Below are 13,190 nucleotides of genomic sequence, written 5' to 3'. Positions count from 1 at the left end.
AATCTGTTCTTTATTATTTTATGAGCAACTGAGTTGATTTCAGATGAACACACCCTTAGTACCTTGTCAGACTAGCGATTCCTCTAAATCTGACCCACTAAAAATCACTGTAGGAAGTTGAAATTACCCATGTATAATACCAAATGTCTCTATAGATTGCGTGCCAATTTTCATCTCTAAACTCGTAATGGTTCTTTATTTACAGCTGCTAGGATGCAGTAAGTTGTGTTATAGAGCTGTTGGATTTATACACGAATTCGTGAGTTGTTGGTTAAAAGACTGCTTTTCCATTAACCAAAAGAAACGAAACTTTACACAGTTATTAACTGTTTAAAGGCCAAAAAGGGTGCTGAGTTTCATTTCTCTTTGTTAATGGAAAAGAAGGCTACGGAAAGTTTTAATAATAACACCGCAGATCTCATGACCCTGAAGACCGCGTATACCTCACTCTACACCAGCAACGAAAAAAGAAAAACTGCTCAGATTTCAGAGTTAAAATTAAGCGTGTGGCTTATAGAGAAATGCAGCTTATTACATGTGCAGGCTTAGTCTCCTACAATAGCAAACATTGGTTTAGGGATATTCTTAATTGTACGTTAATTGGACCTCTCTTTTCTTCTGACGGGATACCAAGGGTGTGGTCACCTTGAAAGCAGCTCAGTCACTCATAAAATAATGAGCAACAAATTTTGATATTTCAATCTCAAGAGAAGATATGTCTTAACCTTTGTGCCAAATTTCAACTCATTCGATCAAAGAACGAGTCTGTTATGAAACCACTTGCATTACTTTCTGACTCACCCTCGTATATCTGCGCGATTCAACCTCTGCTTGGAGAGTAGTCTTCCTTGCACTGTTCCTGACCAACGTCGTGTCAGGTGAGGCGAGGTGCTTCTTTGATCTCCTTTTCTTCTTAAGCTTATATTTCATCACTTCAGATAAATACACTGAAACTCTAATGGTTTTAAAGAGAACTACAGCAAGTGGACGGGTCTGGCCATGGGCTTTTTTTTCTCTGACCAGATAGAAGCGTTTTTTCCGAAAAAGCTCTGAAAAGACTAGAGCTGATCATATAAAACATTAAACCGGTATAGGCACACTTTTTCTTGTCTTTTACTTCCTTCATTTTCAGCAGTATTCCAGTTTGCGGATCTTAACATTTTTGGTATCCTATCGATGATTCCACAGTGTACACGACTCCGGAGCCCGTGCCCGCGTGGGTGCAGCAGTTTTCCCCGGAGATGCAGAGGTGGTACCGGCTGGCGCTGGCTGCAGGACGGGACCCATCAGCGATACAGCCTCCCGGCACCGTGCAGCAGCCGACCTTGCCGCCTCCTGTGGAGGAGCGTGAGTTACATTTGGTCACTTCTGGGCCTGAGTGATTGGCGATGAACCAGACATCATTAGTTGAAGTCCTTACCGCACCGAATGGTGTATCGGGCGGCGCTTATCCCCGTCCCTGTAGCCCTTGGGCCACACAGATTTGTGCAATCACTACAGCAGGGGGTTAGTACACTGGTAGTGGTCTGTGCGTTCAGCTATCATGCATACTCTTTCCCAGATGCTGAGTGCTAAGTAGATAAAGCAGCATGTAATGTGTTTAAAGTCTCTGGTATGACCCGGACGGGGATCGAACTGACAACCTACCGACTGCAAGGCGACATACAGCAAAAGGAAATAATTCTGCGTGTAGTTTCTGAAAGTTTTCTTCATTTCATTCACTCCAGTTTGCGGTGACTCGTGCACGTCACACCACGAGTCACTCCCAGACCTACGTCACGGCAACTTCAGCTGCAGCACCATCGCCTACCAAAACATCTACGTGTGCATGTGCATCGCTAAGTGCGACGACGGCTACCAGACCGAAGACGCGGGCCTGCTGTTCTGCAACCGCGGCCGATGGGCGCCGATCCAGCCCAAAGTCGTGTCGACACTCGTCGGCGTCGGTCGGGCTGCAGACGCGATGCCGAACACCGACCCGCGGTTTTTCCAGCACCTCGGTATCTCCGACGAAATTTACGCGGATGTGGCTCTTCACATTTTAGTGAAGCTTGACCAAGTCCCCAACCTTCCCATAGTGGAGACATATCTAGACTTGATTTCGCTGGACAATATTATCGATTTTGACATGATGCGGCAGTTGTTGATCTGGGTCGGTCCGACTATCGATGACATTGTGGCCAACCTGGACTTCCTGGAGGTTTTGTCTCGTTTAGGTAGGGGGACGTTAATTTCATGGAAGACATTACGTAAAAACTCCATACCCCACTCTTGATTACGAAGAATTAGGTTCTTTGGTGTCGTTTTATAATATATAGGTGCCCTTTTCCAACTACTTTTCCTTTTTTCAACATCATCGCGCAAAGTATCCCTTCAGTTTAAAGGGAAACCTAACGGTTTATTTCTTATACATAGAAAGGCCGAAACCAAGTGAATCTCGGCAATACCATCAGGTTTTGGTTGCACGATATTTATCTTTTTTAAATGGCATGCTTTCATTCAGCTTGTAACTCGTCTAGCATGCAACTTGCAGACAGTTCACTTTGACAGCTTCTCTCTACCTGTTGACAGTAACGTTTGGGGCCACCAGACATCCGGTTTGCAGAAACGTGGTCTGTGGAGGTGACTTTGAGGTACTTATTTCTAATTTATTATCTAAAAAGAAAAAGTGATACCAGAACAGCGATGGTGAGTTATAACAACGAGGTATACAATTAAAAAAGTGGCGGTATAACCTCTTCGTGTGTAAGCACGTCGACCGATGATGACGATTCAATTCCATTCCCAGTGTGGTTGGCAACCCCAAAACGAAACGAAAATCACTTTGACTGACGGAGAACTCGTAAAAGAAGAAACAAGTCTCAGCCTGTTTGGAGGATGAGCGAATTACCTATTGATTCATTATCTCATTCCAAGAATTTAGTTCATGGTCGAGTCTTCAGCAGCACAGTGACATACAAGTCAGAGGCCAGAGTGGTCTGTGACCGAGGCTACCTGCCCAGGCACCCTTCACTGACGTGCACGGCTTCAGGACAATGGGACAAACCCGCACTGTGCGACCCAGGTACGGTGTTATATTCCCCTTGTAGCAGTCAGTAGGTATCCATATGAATACAGAGGCTGTTGTAACGTGTTGAGGTACCTCCTCGAACACAGTACCCCAATTTTATCTCCAACCAGGATTCTCTTCCCCGGATTCGAACCTGGGTTATGATGGATTTCATTTGATGATTATCATTGTCCACTACACAGTAACCTGCAGTATACCTGAGGATCCCCCGCACGGCTCGTACCTGTGCCAGGACCACCTGTTCTCGGACCGATGTGACGTCATCTGTGACGTAGGGTACCTGCCGGAAACTGACGACACCCTGGGCTGCAGCTGGACCGGAAACTGGACCGCCTTTCGCAGCGGAAACACCACAGAGATGGAAAATGCAGCAACAGCAGGTGTGGGGAAATAATACATTGAGTACATGTCTATTTTCTTTTTTTCTGCATTGGGCGTATGATCCATGGAAAAAGATAGCTTTCCATGCCACATTTCTATACGATTATGCCTTAAGGTTATGAGTGCACAATTTAAGCATGTTACAACGTTGACTTTGAGTCCTCACCCCCGTCATCCGATACAGAAGTACAGTGTCGAATTTTTCCTTTTGGCAGACGCCGTTATCCCACAAACTCTGGCTTGCGTCATCGCGGATTGCGGAAATATTACGGTGGGTCTTTCTTGTATCCTAGCAAGGACATTATATATCATTAATCTGTACTTGTGATACATTTGTATGTGTTTGACAGAAGTCATGATTTTACCAACAATACATTGATCTGATAAATTTCGCTTGAGTTCACTAGCTGTGTCTATAAGGAGGTTCACGATTCTAAGTACGCATGCGTAAGGTCAACTGTGAAGACCCCAGAGACATAAACAAAACACTTCTAGACATTGTTATGTAAACCACCCGACGGAGGACATATCGGACATGCTTGAAGCGGCATGTTCGTCGAGACAAGAACCGTTGTTTACAAATCAGGCTGCTTCACCTTTGACCGCCCACTTATGTACTGCATGTAATCTTGAACCTCCTTAATTCTCTATTGCCATACAAATGTCTAACAGTTGAAATACCATTTTCACCTTCTCCGTGCACAGACGCTCACACACGGCGACGTCACCTGTACAGGTACGACGTACGGCGAGACGTGCCATCTCACCTGTATGGACGGCTACAAACGGTTGAACCAGGATAACCTCACCTGCCAGGTTCATCACGTCACAGCACAGGCTGCCTGGAGTCAGAACCCGGAGTGTATCCCAGGTAGTACATATCCCAGAGCACCTTTATCCGAGGGGGTAACCTACAAAAATGTATATTCGTCGCTTTTTAAAACAGGGTAGGTAGGGATATCAAGTCGTTTGACGGTGGTTTCAAACTGCAATTTTCAAAATAAATTCATAATATCTTTTTTAAATATTGCAGTTTGAAAGTACCGTCCGTCGAGTTAATATCCCAATCTAAAGGGAAACAAACAATAGATATAGCATCTTACTCCCGATACAACGGAGTTTTTTTTCTTTCTTTCTGATACAGCATTATGCCATGATTAAGAGGCACAGCATTAGGAATACACAAGATATTGACATTTGTACGTTTTACCAGTGAGTTGTGGAGTCCCTCCGGAGTTCCCCAACACAGTCATACAGTGCGCCAGCGGACACACCTACGGGAACACCTGCGGAGTCACCTGTGCGGACGGGTACGAAGGAACAAGCCACCAGACAGTAACTTGCCACAGCACAGGAACCTGGAGCCTACAGACGGGAGGTAGGGTCCTGCTACTGATTTTTCAGCGACCTTCGCTATAATTCGCAAAGTAACATATGTGATTGTAGTAGGATTTTCAACATGAAGTAGGGTTCGCTTATGCCGGGAGACCTGACTGAGCTATTGTACACTGTCAATGTCTTCTCATTTATTTCGTCTTGCTAACGATTTTCCTAACGATATTCCTTTGTAAATATTTCTAGCGTTCCAGCCAGTTGTTGGGGGACCAGATCTGTTCTGTCAAAAGAAGGACTGCGGCATACTGTCTGTACGTAACCTAAGTCTTGATATATAGGAGCTAATGCAAATGCGATGTGATTGACAATACTTATCCAGGCTATGTTTTTCACCTTCAATAACATATTACGTGGGCCTCGGAAGTGATAACCCGTTTGCAGCATTTATTCATCTTTTAGTATTGAATAGCGTCACTCAAAAGAACAGCTAACATGTTTCCCCTAACTCACAGAGTCCGGCTAATGGCAGCCTGACTTGCAGCGGGACAAAGTTTCAGGACTCCTGCCGCCTGACGTGTGAGCCGGGCTACAAAGTTGCCAACGAGAGCGGCCATGTTTTCCACAGCCTACACAGCTTCAGGTGCATGGCCAGTGGACACTGGAGCGACAAACCCGGGTAAAGACGTTTTCCTTACGTATCTTTTTTTTACGGTGATTACACATCTTTGGTTCTTTATATGTACGATTTTTGTTTTCTGATCTAGTCCTTCAAAGAACTTTTCACACATCTATGGCTACGAAAAAACAGTTTAAATTTTCTGCTCTTATTTCAAACATACGTGTTTGTAAAGTTTGATGGGATTTTGATAGATTTTCTCCAAGTCACATTCAAAAAAGATTATGTGTCTAGCTATAGTGTTCGTGAATTTGGAAAAAAATAGGAAACGCCTTAAACTAAACAAAATTAGGTGTCAAAAATGTTGGAAATGGCAATAAATATTTCATTCAACCATCCTCCAGATGTGTCCCATCAGACTACTGCCAGCTCGGACTGCACGACTGCCACCCTGATCACGGGGTCTGCAGCCTTACGGGTCACCAGGCCTTCAGCTGCCGCTGTCGGGTCGGGACGGTCGGGAACGGGACGCACTGTCGACGGACCCGCTGTCCGCCTTTCCCGGTAAGGCTTACGTATGTTTTTGCTGTTCAACTTGCCTTTTTTTAGTATATTTTTCTTTTCCAAAAGCTACCTGGTCGGGCCCCGGGTTGGGAATTACTAAATTAGGACCTAGGCCTAAGGCTAAGGTCACATTTCAAAACAGGGGCCCGGCCGGGCTGTTTGTGGAAACCAAAAATAGAAATGTATACGTAAAAATATACACAAATAATGCCCACGGCTATTCTCTTTATGTCTTGTGTAGTCTTTTATACCATACTTTTCTTTCCCCAAAGCTGCCTGGCCAGGCCCCGATTTGGAAATGTGAAAGGTCTAAGTGAATTCTCTTTTCAGTCTCGCTACTTCCTCCTTAGATGACAACAAGTTGAATGGAAAGATAGGCTCTAGAGCAAAGGGTGTTTCAGAGAATATCAAAAGCCTTGAATCTTTAGATGAACAGAATCCTGAATAAAGATCTGTTGTGTCGCTAGATAAAACCCACCGCGCGTTTTGAACGATAGGTAGCCATCTTGGATCTATGTAATACATGTTTTTAAGTTATCACGTCACTTGCATTCTCACAGATCGCTGAACCAGAGAACGGTTTCTTCGAGTGTTCTATCCCGACATCCTCCGCAGTTAACAGATGTCAATCAGCTAACAGTACAGAGGCGGAGTACCAGGTCGTCTGTTTTCTCCACTGTAACCATGGTTACGACAGGCTGATCCATGCCGAGTACTCCTGCGGGCATGACGGGAACTGGACCGTTCCTTTCGACACCAATAGCACAGGAACCACGCCTTGTTTAGGTACGCTTGATAGTCATATTTCCCGTAGTGTTTGGCTCTTCATACTTACAATACTTCATACTCTACATATTGTCTAATAGTAAAATTAAGACGGTCCACAAATCCAAATGTGTTATGATTATACAGCAGGCAAAAGTTCAGGAACTTTTATTTCACTTACAGCTGTGATATTTTCCATTGCCCTGTACCTTTAAATCATGACAGTTTTGTAAAGCTTTCGCAATAAAACTGTAATCTTTTCTTAAGTCATAGTATGTTACATCTATGTTCTAATATTCATTTTGAAGGTCATTGTTGTATTTCAGCTGTAAAATGCCCGGACCTGTCGAATCCCCCATACGGCAATGTGACATGCGACAGTGGTTCCAATTTTCGCTATCCCGAGGCCTGCAACTTCTCCTGCGACCCAGGCTACCAACTGACTCCCACAAGCAGCAGTGTGAGGCACTGTCAGGCTGACGCAACCTGGTCTGGGAACGACGCAGAGTGTATCGGTATGTAGTATGCCGTTAACGAATCTACTTTACTTCATTAACATTCTAAATAAAATAATCAAGTCGCAGCTAACAATACCTTTGGTGATAACACTTTGTTGAACGCATAGCCGGTAAACGCGTGCAGGTGCATTACACCATGGCCAGTTTTGTACAGGAAGTACTAGTAAGCTTAGCTAGACAGGACTGCATAGGCTACTCTTTTCGATAAGCGCGGTGGATTCGTCTACGTGCCCGAGGTGTTGCTTTCCTCAAACATTGCACCTCCGTCCCTGGCTGAAGCTACGCACAAAGTCCATGTGACAATCTGCACGTGAATATTGATGGCTGTACTAGTCTAAGGGGTTCATGTAGAACAACAAACGTTCCTAACGGTTAACAATGTGCTCCCAACTCAATAGGTGTGAGATGCCCAGACCTGTCCAGACCCACCAACGGAAGAATGTCCTGTGACAACGGATCCTCCTTCCGCCATCCCGAGACCTGCACCTTCACCTGTAACCATGGCTACCGGCTGACTACCGGTAGTAACAGCATCAGTCGGACATGCCGGGCTGATGGCACGTGGTCGGGGAGCACTGCCAGATGTATAGGTAATTACAGCTATTTTGCACCTATCGTGATCAGCTGCAGTTGTTGCATGAACACACAAAAGTAGAGGAAACTCATTTCTTCCATAATCAGTCCATTGGCATCAGCGCCATAGCGGTGGTTCAGTCACAGTGCAAAGCTACTTCTCTCACTTCAAGTTGGTTGAGACAACGGAATGATCTAACTTAAAATGTTTGGTCTAGCATGATTAATTGGTTAACTGTGGTACATGTACATATTTACATTTCAGTTGAGTGTCCGAGTCTTGCCAGCCCCCAGAACGGCGGCATGACCTGTACCAACCGACTGGAGAACGGCAGGTGCACCTTCACCTGTAACCATGGTTACCACCTGCAGGGGTCATCTGAGGTGGTGTGCGGGGCAGACGGGCAGTGGAGAGGCACACCCCCTTCATGCGCAGGTATTTAGTTTGATTCTTCTTTGCAAGTTTGCAAGTCCAATATGCAGAAATATATACGTAGGGATATCTATCTAGCCATCTATCTTTCCATCAATCCAGTTCCCATCAGTCTTTCCCCCTCCTCTCTCTCTCTCTCTCTCTCTCTCTCTATATATATATATATATATATATACCATACACACTGACTTGATATCATGATAGAGCTAGCACGAAACGTTTCCATGCCTGCTTCTATTTGTTCTTGCTTTCCATTGCAGCAAATATTGTGTTGCCAACAGCGGCTAAGTACGTAAAGAACATTTCATTTTATTTACTTTGACTAAAATAAGGCTAGGAGCTATACAAAATATATTGCTGAAGTTATTGACCAAATACCCTTTATTTGTCTATTCTGTAGCATGCGACAGCGCAGCGGATATCATCTTCTCGATCGACGTCTCCGGAAGCGTATCTGGACAGTTTGACACAGTCCGGAGCTTTATCTATGGTGTAGTAAACTACCTAACCATTGGGGGAAGTCACGCAAGCGTCGGTGTGATCAAATTTGCAGGTAGCAATGCCAATAGATGCATTTCCCTGACGGACTACAACAACAAGAACGATTTGTTGGCAAGGATCGGGAGCTTGGACATGTCCTTGGGCAGCACAGTTGGGTCTGTCGCGGGTTTGTCTGTTATGCGTACTGAATTCTCCACTTCCGGACGGCCGGCGGCGAGAAAGATCGGGATCGTCCTGACTGACGGCCGAGACACCTCGAGCAGTGATGACGTCATATGGGACGCAGAAACACTCAGAAACGAGGGCACAACGATCTTTAGCGTAGGAGTTGCTAATATCAAGAGGGAAACTCTTGAGAACATGGCCAGTAGGCCGGTTAACGAGAATGTGTTCACAGCTGCTTCGTTTGCAAGCCTACAAAGTATCGTAGACAGCCTCCGACCTAAGATTTGGTGCGGGCCATAAATTTTGATAAGGTTGTATTTTTATCTGCACAAGTTTCCTTTTTGCTGTAAAAATCAACTTGACTGTACAACAGCGTTGCGTCATATGGCCAAAGCAACCAGAATGTAGTACAGGCCAGGTTGATCTTTAGCAACTCATTCTTTGGCAGTGATAGCCAAATTTAACAGCAGTGGTGTTCCAAGTTAGCCTCTAGCAGGCTCCACAGGTAAAATAGAGAAATTGGCCAAAAAAGACAGAAAACACGCCAGAGGAGTTAGACGGCCGAGGAGTACACTGCACAGTTTGGTCAGGCCGGCCAACACTCCACTGTTTGTATCTTCTGACATAAAGAATACAGAGCTGTGTTGATTTAACTGCATTTCCATTGTAATGGCAATGCGTTGTGTTTTATCATCACCATCATCTTTTATCATCATCCCAACCCGCATCGCAGATCGCTTAATAATAATACAGTCTATTCCAGTCAGTCATTAAAGTAAATAAACCTTCAGCGTAACATACCAATTTCTAAATCTGTATCTGTATAGCCGGCATAAACACTATTCGGCATAACACACAAAATTAAAGCTATCTAATGAGGATGCCCCTAATCTTGATAGTTCTTGGAAAAACATCAATCCTGGGTTGTTAACTCTGCTACTTGAAAGCATAACTATTTCTATCGTGGATACCATATACTGTATGATACCATAGAATGGTATTATATATATGCGCCTAGCGTACTAGTTCGTGTAACGTACGTGAATATGCTTTGGTGGCGCATGCCGCGTATCATATTCCTTGTTAATGCTGAAATTTGATAAAGAACACATTACAAATATCATGTATGATTCTCCTAACACGGGTTGCAACCGAATTATAGGTTTCCCTAATTTATTATGTAGATTATATATCGTTTTGCATCTTGTGCTTTCATTATGTTAATCACCATATAATTAAGGTACGTAACGGGGGCCGCCCTAAGACGGTCCCCGTCGTAAGACGGAACGGATTTTTTGCTGATCTTATTATCCATAAGTACACCGTGTTTGTTGCCACTGACTATGCTGATTACAAAGGTAAATAAACCAAGTCAATGCACACAGCTTTAATTTGCATTCCAAGTATACTTTAACATATTTACTTCATGTTTTTTAAAAAACAGAATTCTAACAGTAATGTTGACAGTGCTGAATCACTGCGGTCACCGGCCTCTGCGTATTGGCGGCTCGTGTCGCTAACTATACTAACTCTTTCAAGCAGTCACACAACTGCCATGATACACATAAATAAAGCTCCATAAAACACTATGAATATGGGTCTTCAAAAGTCTGTTGAGTAGAAAAGCAACCAAAAGGAAGCGACATAAACATTGCCACCATTGTACTCCCAAGGGAGTGTGGCCGTGAAGGTGACAGACTAGAGTACGCTCCAAAGATTTATTTGACTGTAACAAATGATTCGTGCTGTCTATGAAAATAAGACTTGATAGAGAGATGTAGATGATATTTTCATATAATCAGACCGAGTTTTGTTGATGTTAGCGGTGTCTTTTTTTCGTAATGGTTTTTTTAGTCGGGCATTCACAATCAGTGCATTCAGCCCATTGCCCGTAAAAACATGAGCTGGATTGTTCTAGGTACAGCCTTCCTCATGTGAGACAAGAAGTACATACAGTCACGATTTTACTGTCAAAAGAAAGCTAAAATATCATATTATTAATTTTTTTCTGTGTACTTAAATTTACCACTTACTTCTGAAGAAAGCAATATGTAAAAAAAGCGTACCGAGTTAGGCACACTGTCCAGCGTATCACAAAATTGGAAGGTATACATACATGAAATTGTCTCACAGTGTTTGCCGCTTGTAGCATGCAGCGCGAAAGATTCATGAACCATATGAATGCATTTCTTATTCAAGTATGTTGTTCAAATCTATGTGTAAAAAATTCAGTCATCAAAATTTGACCACTCTCAGGCAACTAGCGATGGAGCGCCATGAGTTTGAGCGCAAGAAAAAGCGTACCGTGTTGGGGCACCTCCCGTTACATACTAAAAAAACAATAAAATTGAGTAATTCAAAGTAAAACTTGTGGTAGCTGAATACTTAGAGAGCTGAATACAGAAGAATGCATAATTCTAAGGAGATAATACAAAACTTTGATTGCATATCTGTTGTTACATTTTTACCATCAGAAAGCGGCGATAAAAAGATTTTGCTTCTAGAAGTAGCCTGGCAATTCATACATGTATCTATAACTATCGTTTTGTTGTGGCCAGTGGGTATATATGTATGATAAAGATCTTTAGTCATACACTAACTTTGACGTTGAAGTTATCCACGTGGAACGGCGCACAATTCAAAAGGGAATGGCACATTGATGGCAACGCCCGGCCTGATAGACCCCACCATGGAAGGCTTAGGTGCGCCCTCTGGCAGATGGAACGTGAAACGCTGCATCAGGGAGACGAAGAACATGAAGAGCTCCATCTTGGCCAGCTGTTCACCAAGACATACTCGGTGGCCTGGAGAAGACAGGGTCAACAAAAAGGGTAAATTGGTGATGTCTTCATCTAATGAGGTCATGAGACCTTAGCTACTGTAGCCTGGCTATCATCCTCCATGGCTGCTAACCTTACACAATGAGAGCTTGGATAGGCTGTATGGTAATAACCCACCTGTTCCTAGGACAATGGTATATTTGTATATAAATCATATAAGGCGTGATCACTTTCTGTAACTACCGGATAAAACCACAGAGTGAGCGAAGCAAACAAGGTGCATTTCTTTAGACGTTATGGCAGGTGGCACCATATACAACTCGTGGATTACATATTAAGCCCTTATTGCATGGACTTAACGTGATGGTAGATAGATACGAAATTCCCACACATGACTCACCAGTAGAAAACGGCATGACTGCCTCGTGTTTGACGAAGTTTCCGTCCTGATCTAGGAAACGTTCGGGTTGGAAAGTGTTCGGCTCCGGGAACAGCTGAGGGTCCATGTGCACGGACCACAGGTTGACCTGGAAGTAATAACTTTGCAAATCTATGTCCGCAAGGGTCCAAACAGTAAAAAGGTAACAAGTGTCCATTCTAAACATTCATCTAATGTTTCCACGCAACATTACGGGGAGGGATTCTTCTTTGGAGGCAATGGCTTGTACAATTATTGGGTAACAGGGATTGTTTTCACCACCAAGACATAAAGTTATAGGCGATTAAATGGTCGACAAATGAATGCACTGATGAGTGATTGAATGAATGATAACCGGAGACAAAAAGAGACGGGTATAGACACAGATAGTCAGATGCCAATGTAGATGTACAGATGGCCTGTTGTGTCAACAAAAAGAGGGGACGGAGCAATGGAGAAGTATAGGTAGATGCATTGGTAGGTAGTTGCTGATGTAGATTCTACATGTATTAGCTATTTGAAGATATTAAAAATGAATACAGGGGTGTTTGATTACTCTGTGACTGGAGGGTAACCTCCGTCGACATAGTATTGTGTATGTTGGTAGATTTACGGCAACATCTGATGCCGCGGGCAAATGGTTGTTGGTTTATAAAGAAATATGGTTGTTGATAAATAATAAACACAATGTCACACACCAATGAAAACAACACAACTGCCAAACCATAAAAAAAACTACGTCACAGAGTGTGAGTCACTTGTTTTGGATTGACAGGAGAATTAACTAAAACCATCTTTCATACCATAATGCCGGCCTCCTGTGGGATGTTGTAGCCCTTGAGGGTGGTGTCCCTGGATGGTGCGCGGACAACAATGGGCACGATGGGTTTCATTCGCATGGCTTCCGCTAGGGTCGCTGCTGTGTAGGGCAGCAGGTTCTGCTGTGCGTAGGACGGCGCGCTCTGACCCAGCACCGAGTCTATCTCCTGATGAACCTATAAAAATTATTACTGTTATTGATTGGGTCGACTACTCTCTCTCAATCATGGGGCTGATCAAATGCGAGGAACT

The 13,190-nt window shown here is 43.8% G+C and overlaps 3 protein-coding genes across 3 annotated transcripts in view; 2 read left to right on the top strand and 1 right to left on the bottom strand.

The window, feature by feature from the left end:
* The first annotated feature begins 1,159 nt into the window (after nucleotides 1–1,159).
* Nucleotides 1,160–5,466, top strand: LOC118419339 (E-selectin-like). The gene is made up of 10 exons (XM_035825702.1): nucleotides 1,160–1,347; nucleotides 1,728–2,216; nucleotides 2,572–2,633; nucleotides 2,917–3,064; nucleotides 3,253–3,450; nucleotides 3,667–3,722; nucleotides 4,157–4,322; nucleotides 4,665–4,829; nucleotides 5,033–5,097; nucleotides 5,299–5,466. Exons 1-10 carry the CDS (start codon nucleotides 1,242–1,244, stop codon nucleotides 5,464–5,466), a joined length of 1,623 nt encoding a protein of 540 aa, XP_035681595.1. The 5' UTR covers nucleotides 1,160–1,241.
* A 1,393-nt stretch (nucleotides 5,467–6,859) lies between these two features.
* Nucleotides 6,860–10,162, top strand: LOC118419338 (E-selectin-like). The gene is made up of 5 exons (XM_035825701.1): nucleotides 6,860–6,881; nucleotides 7,058–7,246; nucleotides 7,648–7,839; nucleotides 8,088–8,258; nucleotides 8,656–10,162. The coding sequence occupies exons 1-5, from the start codon at nucleotides 6,860–6,862 to the stop codon at nucleotides 9,219–9,221; spliced, it is 1,140 nt and encodes a 379-aa protein (XP_035681594.1). The 3' UTR covers nucleotides 9,222–10,162.
* Nucleotides 10,163–11,251: 1,089 nt separating this feature from the next.
* LOC118420284 (cytochrome P450 2D4-like) overlaps nucleotides 11,252–13,190 on the bottom strand; it is a 5,393-nt gene continuing 3,454 nt past the window's right edge. Inside the window, exons 5-7 of the mRNA XM_035827012.1 lie at nucleotides 12,923–13,114; nucleotides 12,102–12,228; nucleotides 11,252–11,725 (exon numbers count right to left, since the gene is read on the bottom strand). Of these exons, the coding sequence (XP_035682905.1) occupies nucleotides 11,535–11,725; nucleotides 12,102–12,228; nucleotides 12,923–13,114 (510 nt within the window). The 3' untranslated portion in view covers nucleotides 11,252–11,534. The remainder of the gene's footprint in view (nucleotides 11,726–12,101; nucleotides 12,229–12,922; nucleotides 13,115–13,190) is intronic.

This window comes from Branchiostoma floridae, chromosome 7 (assembly GCF_000003815.2).
Source record: "Branchiostoma floridae strain S238N-H82 chromosome 7, Bfl_VNyyK, whole genome shotgun sequence".
Taxonomy (NCBI): domain Eukaryota; kingdom Metazoa; phylum Chordata; class Leptocardii; order Amphioxiformes; family Branchiostomatidae; genus Branchiostoma; species Branchiostoma floridae.
The sequence above is the reverse complement of the archived record's forward strand: the minus strand, read 5'-3'. Positions and strand labels throughout refer to the sequence as shown.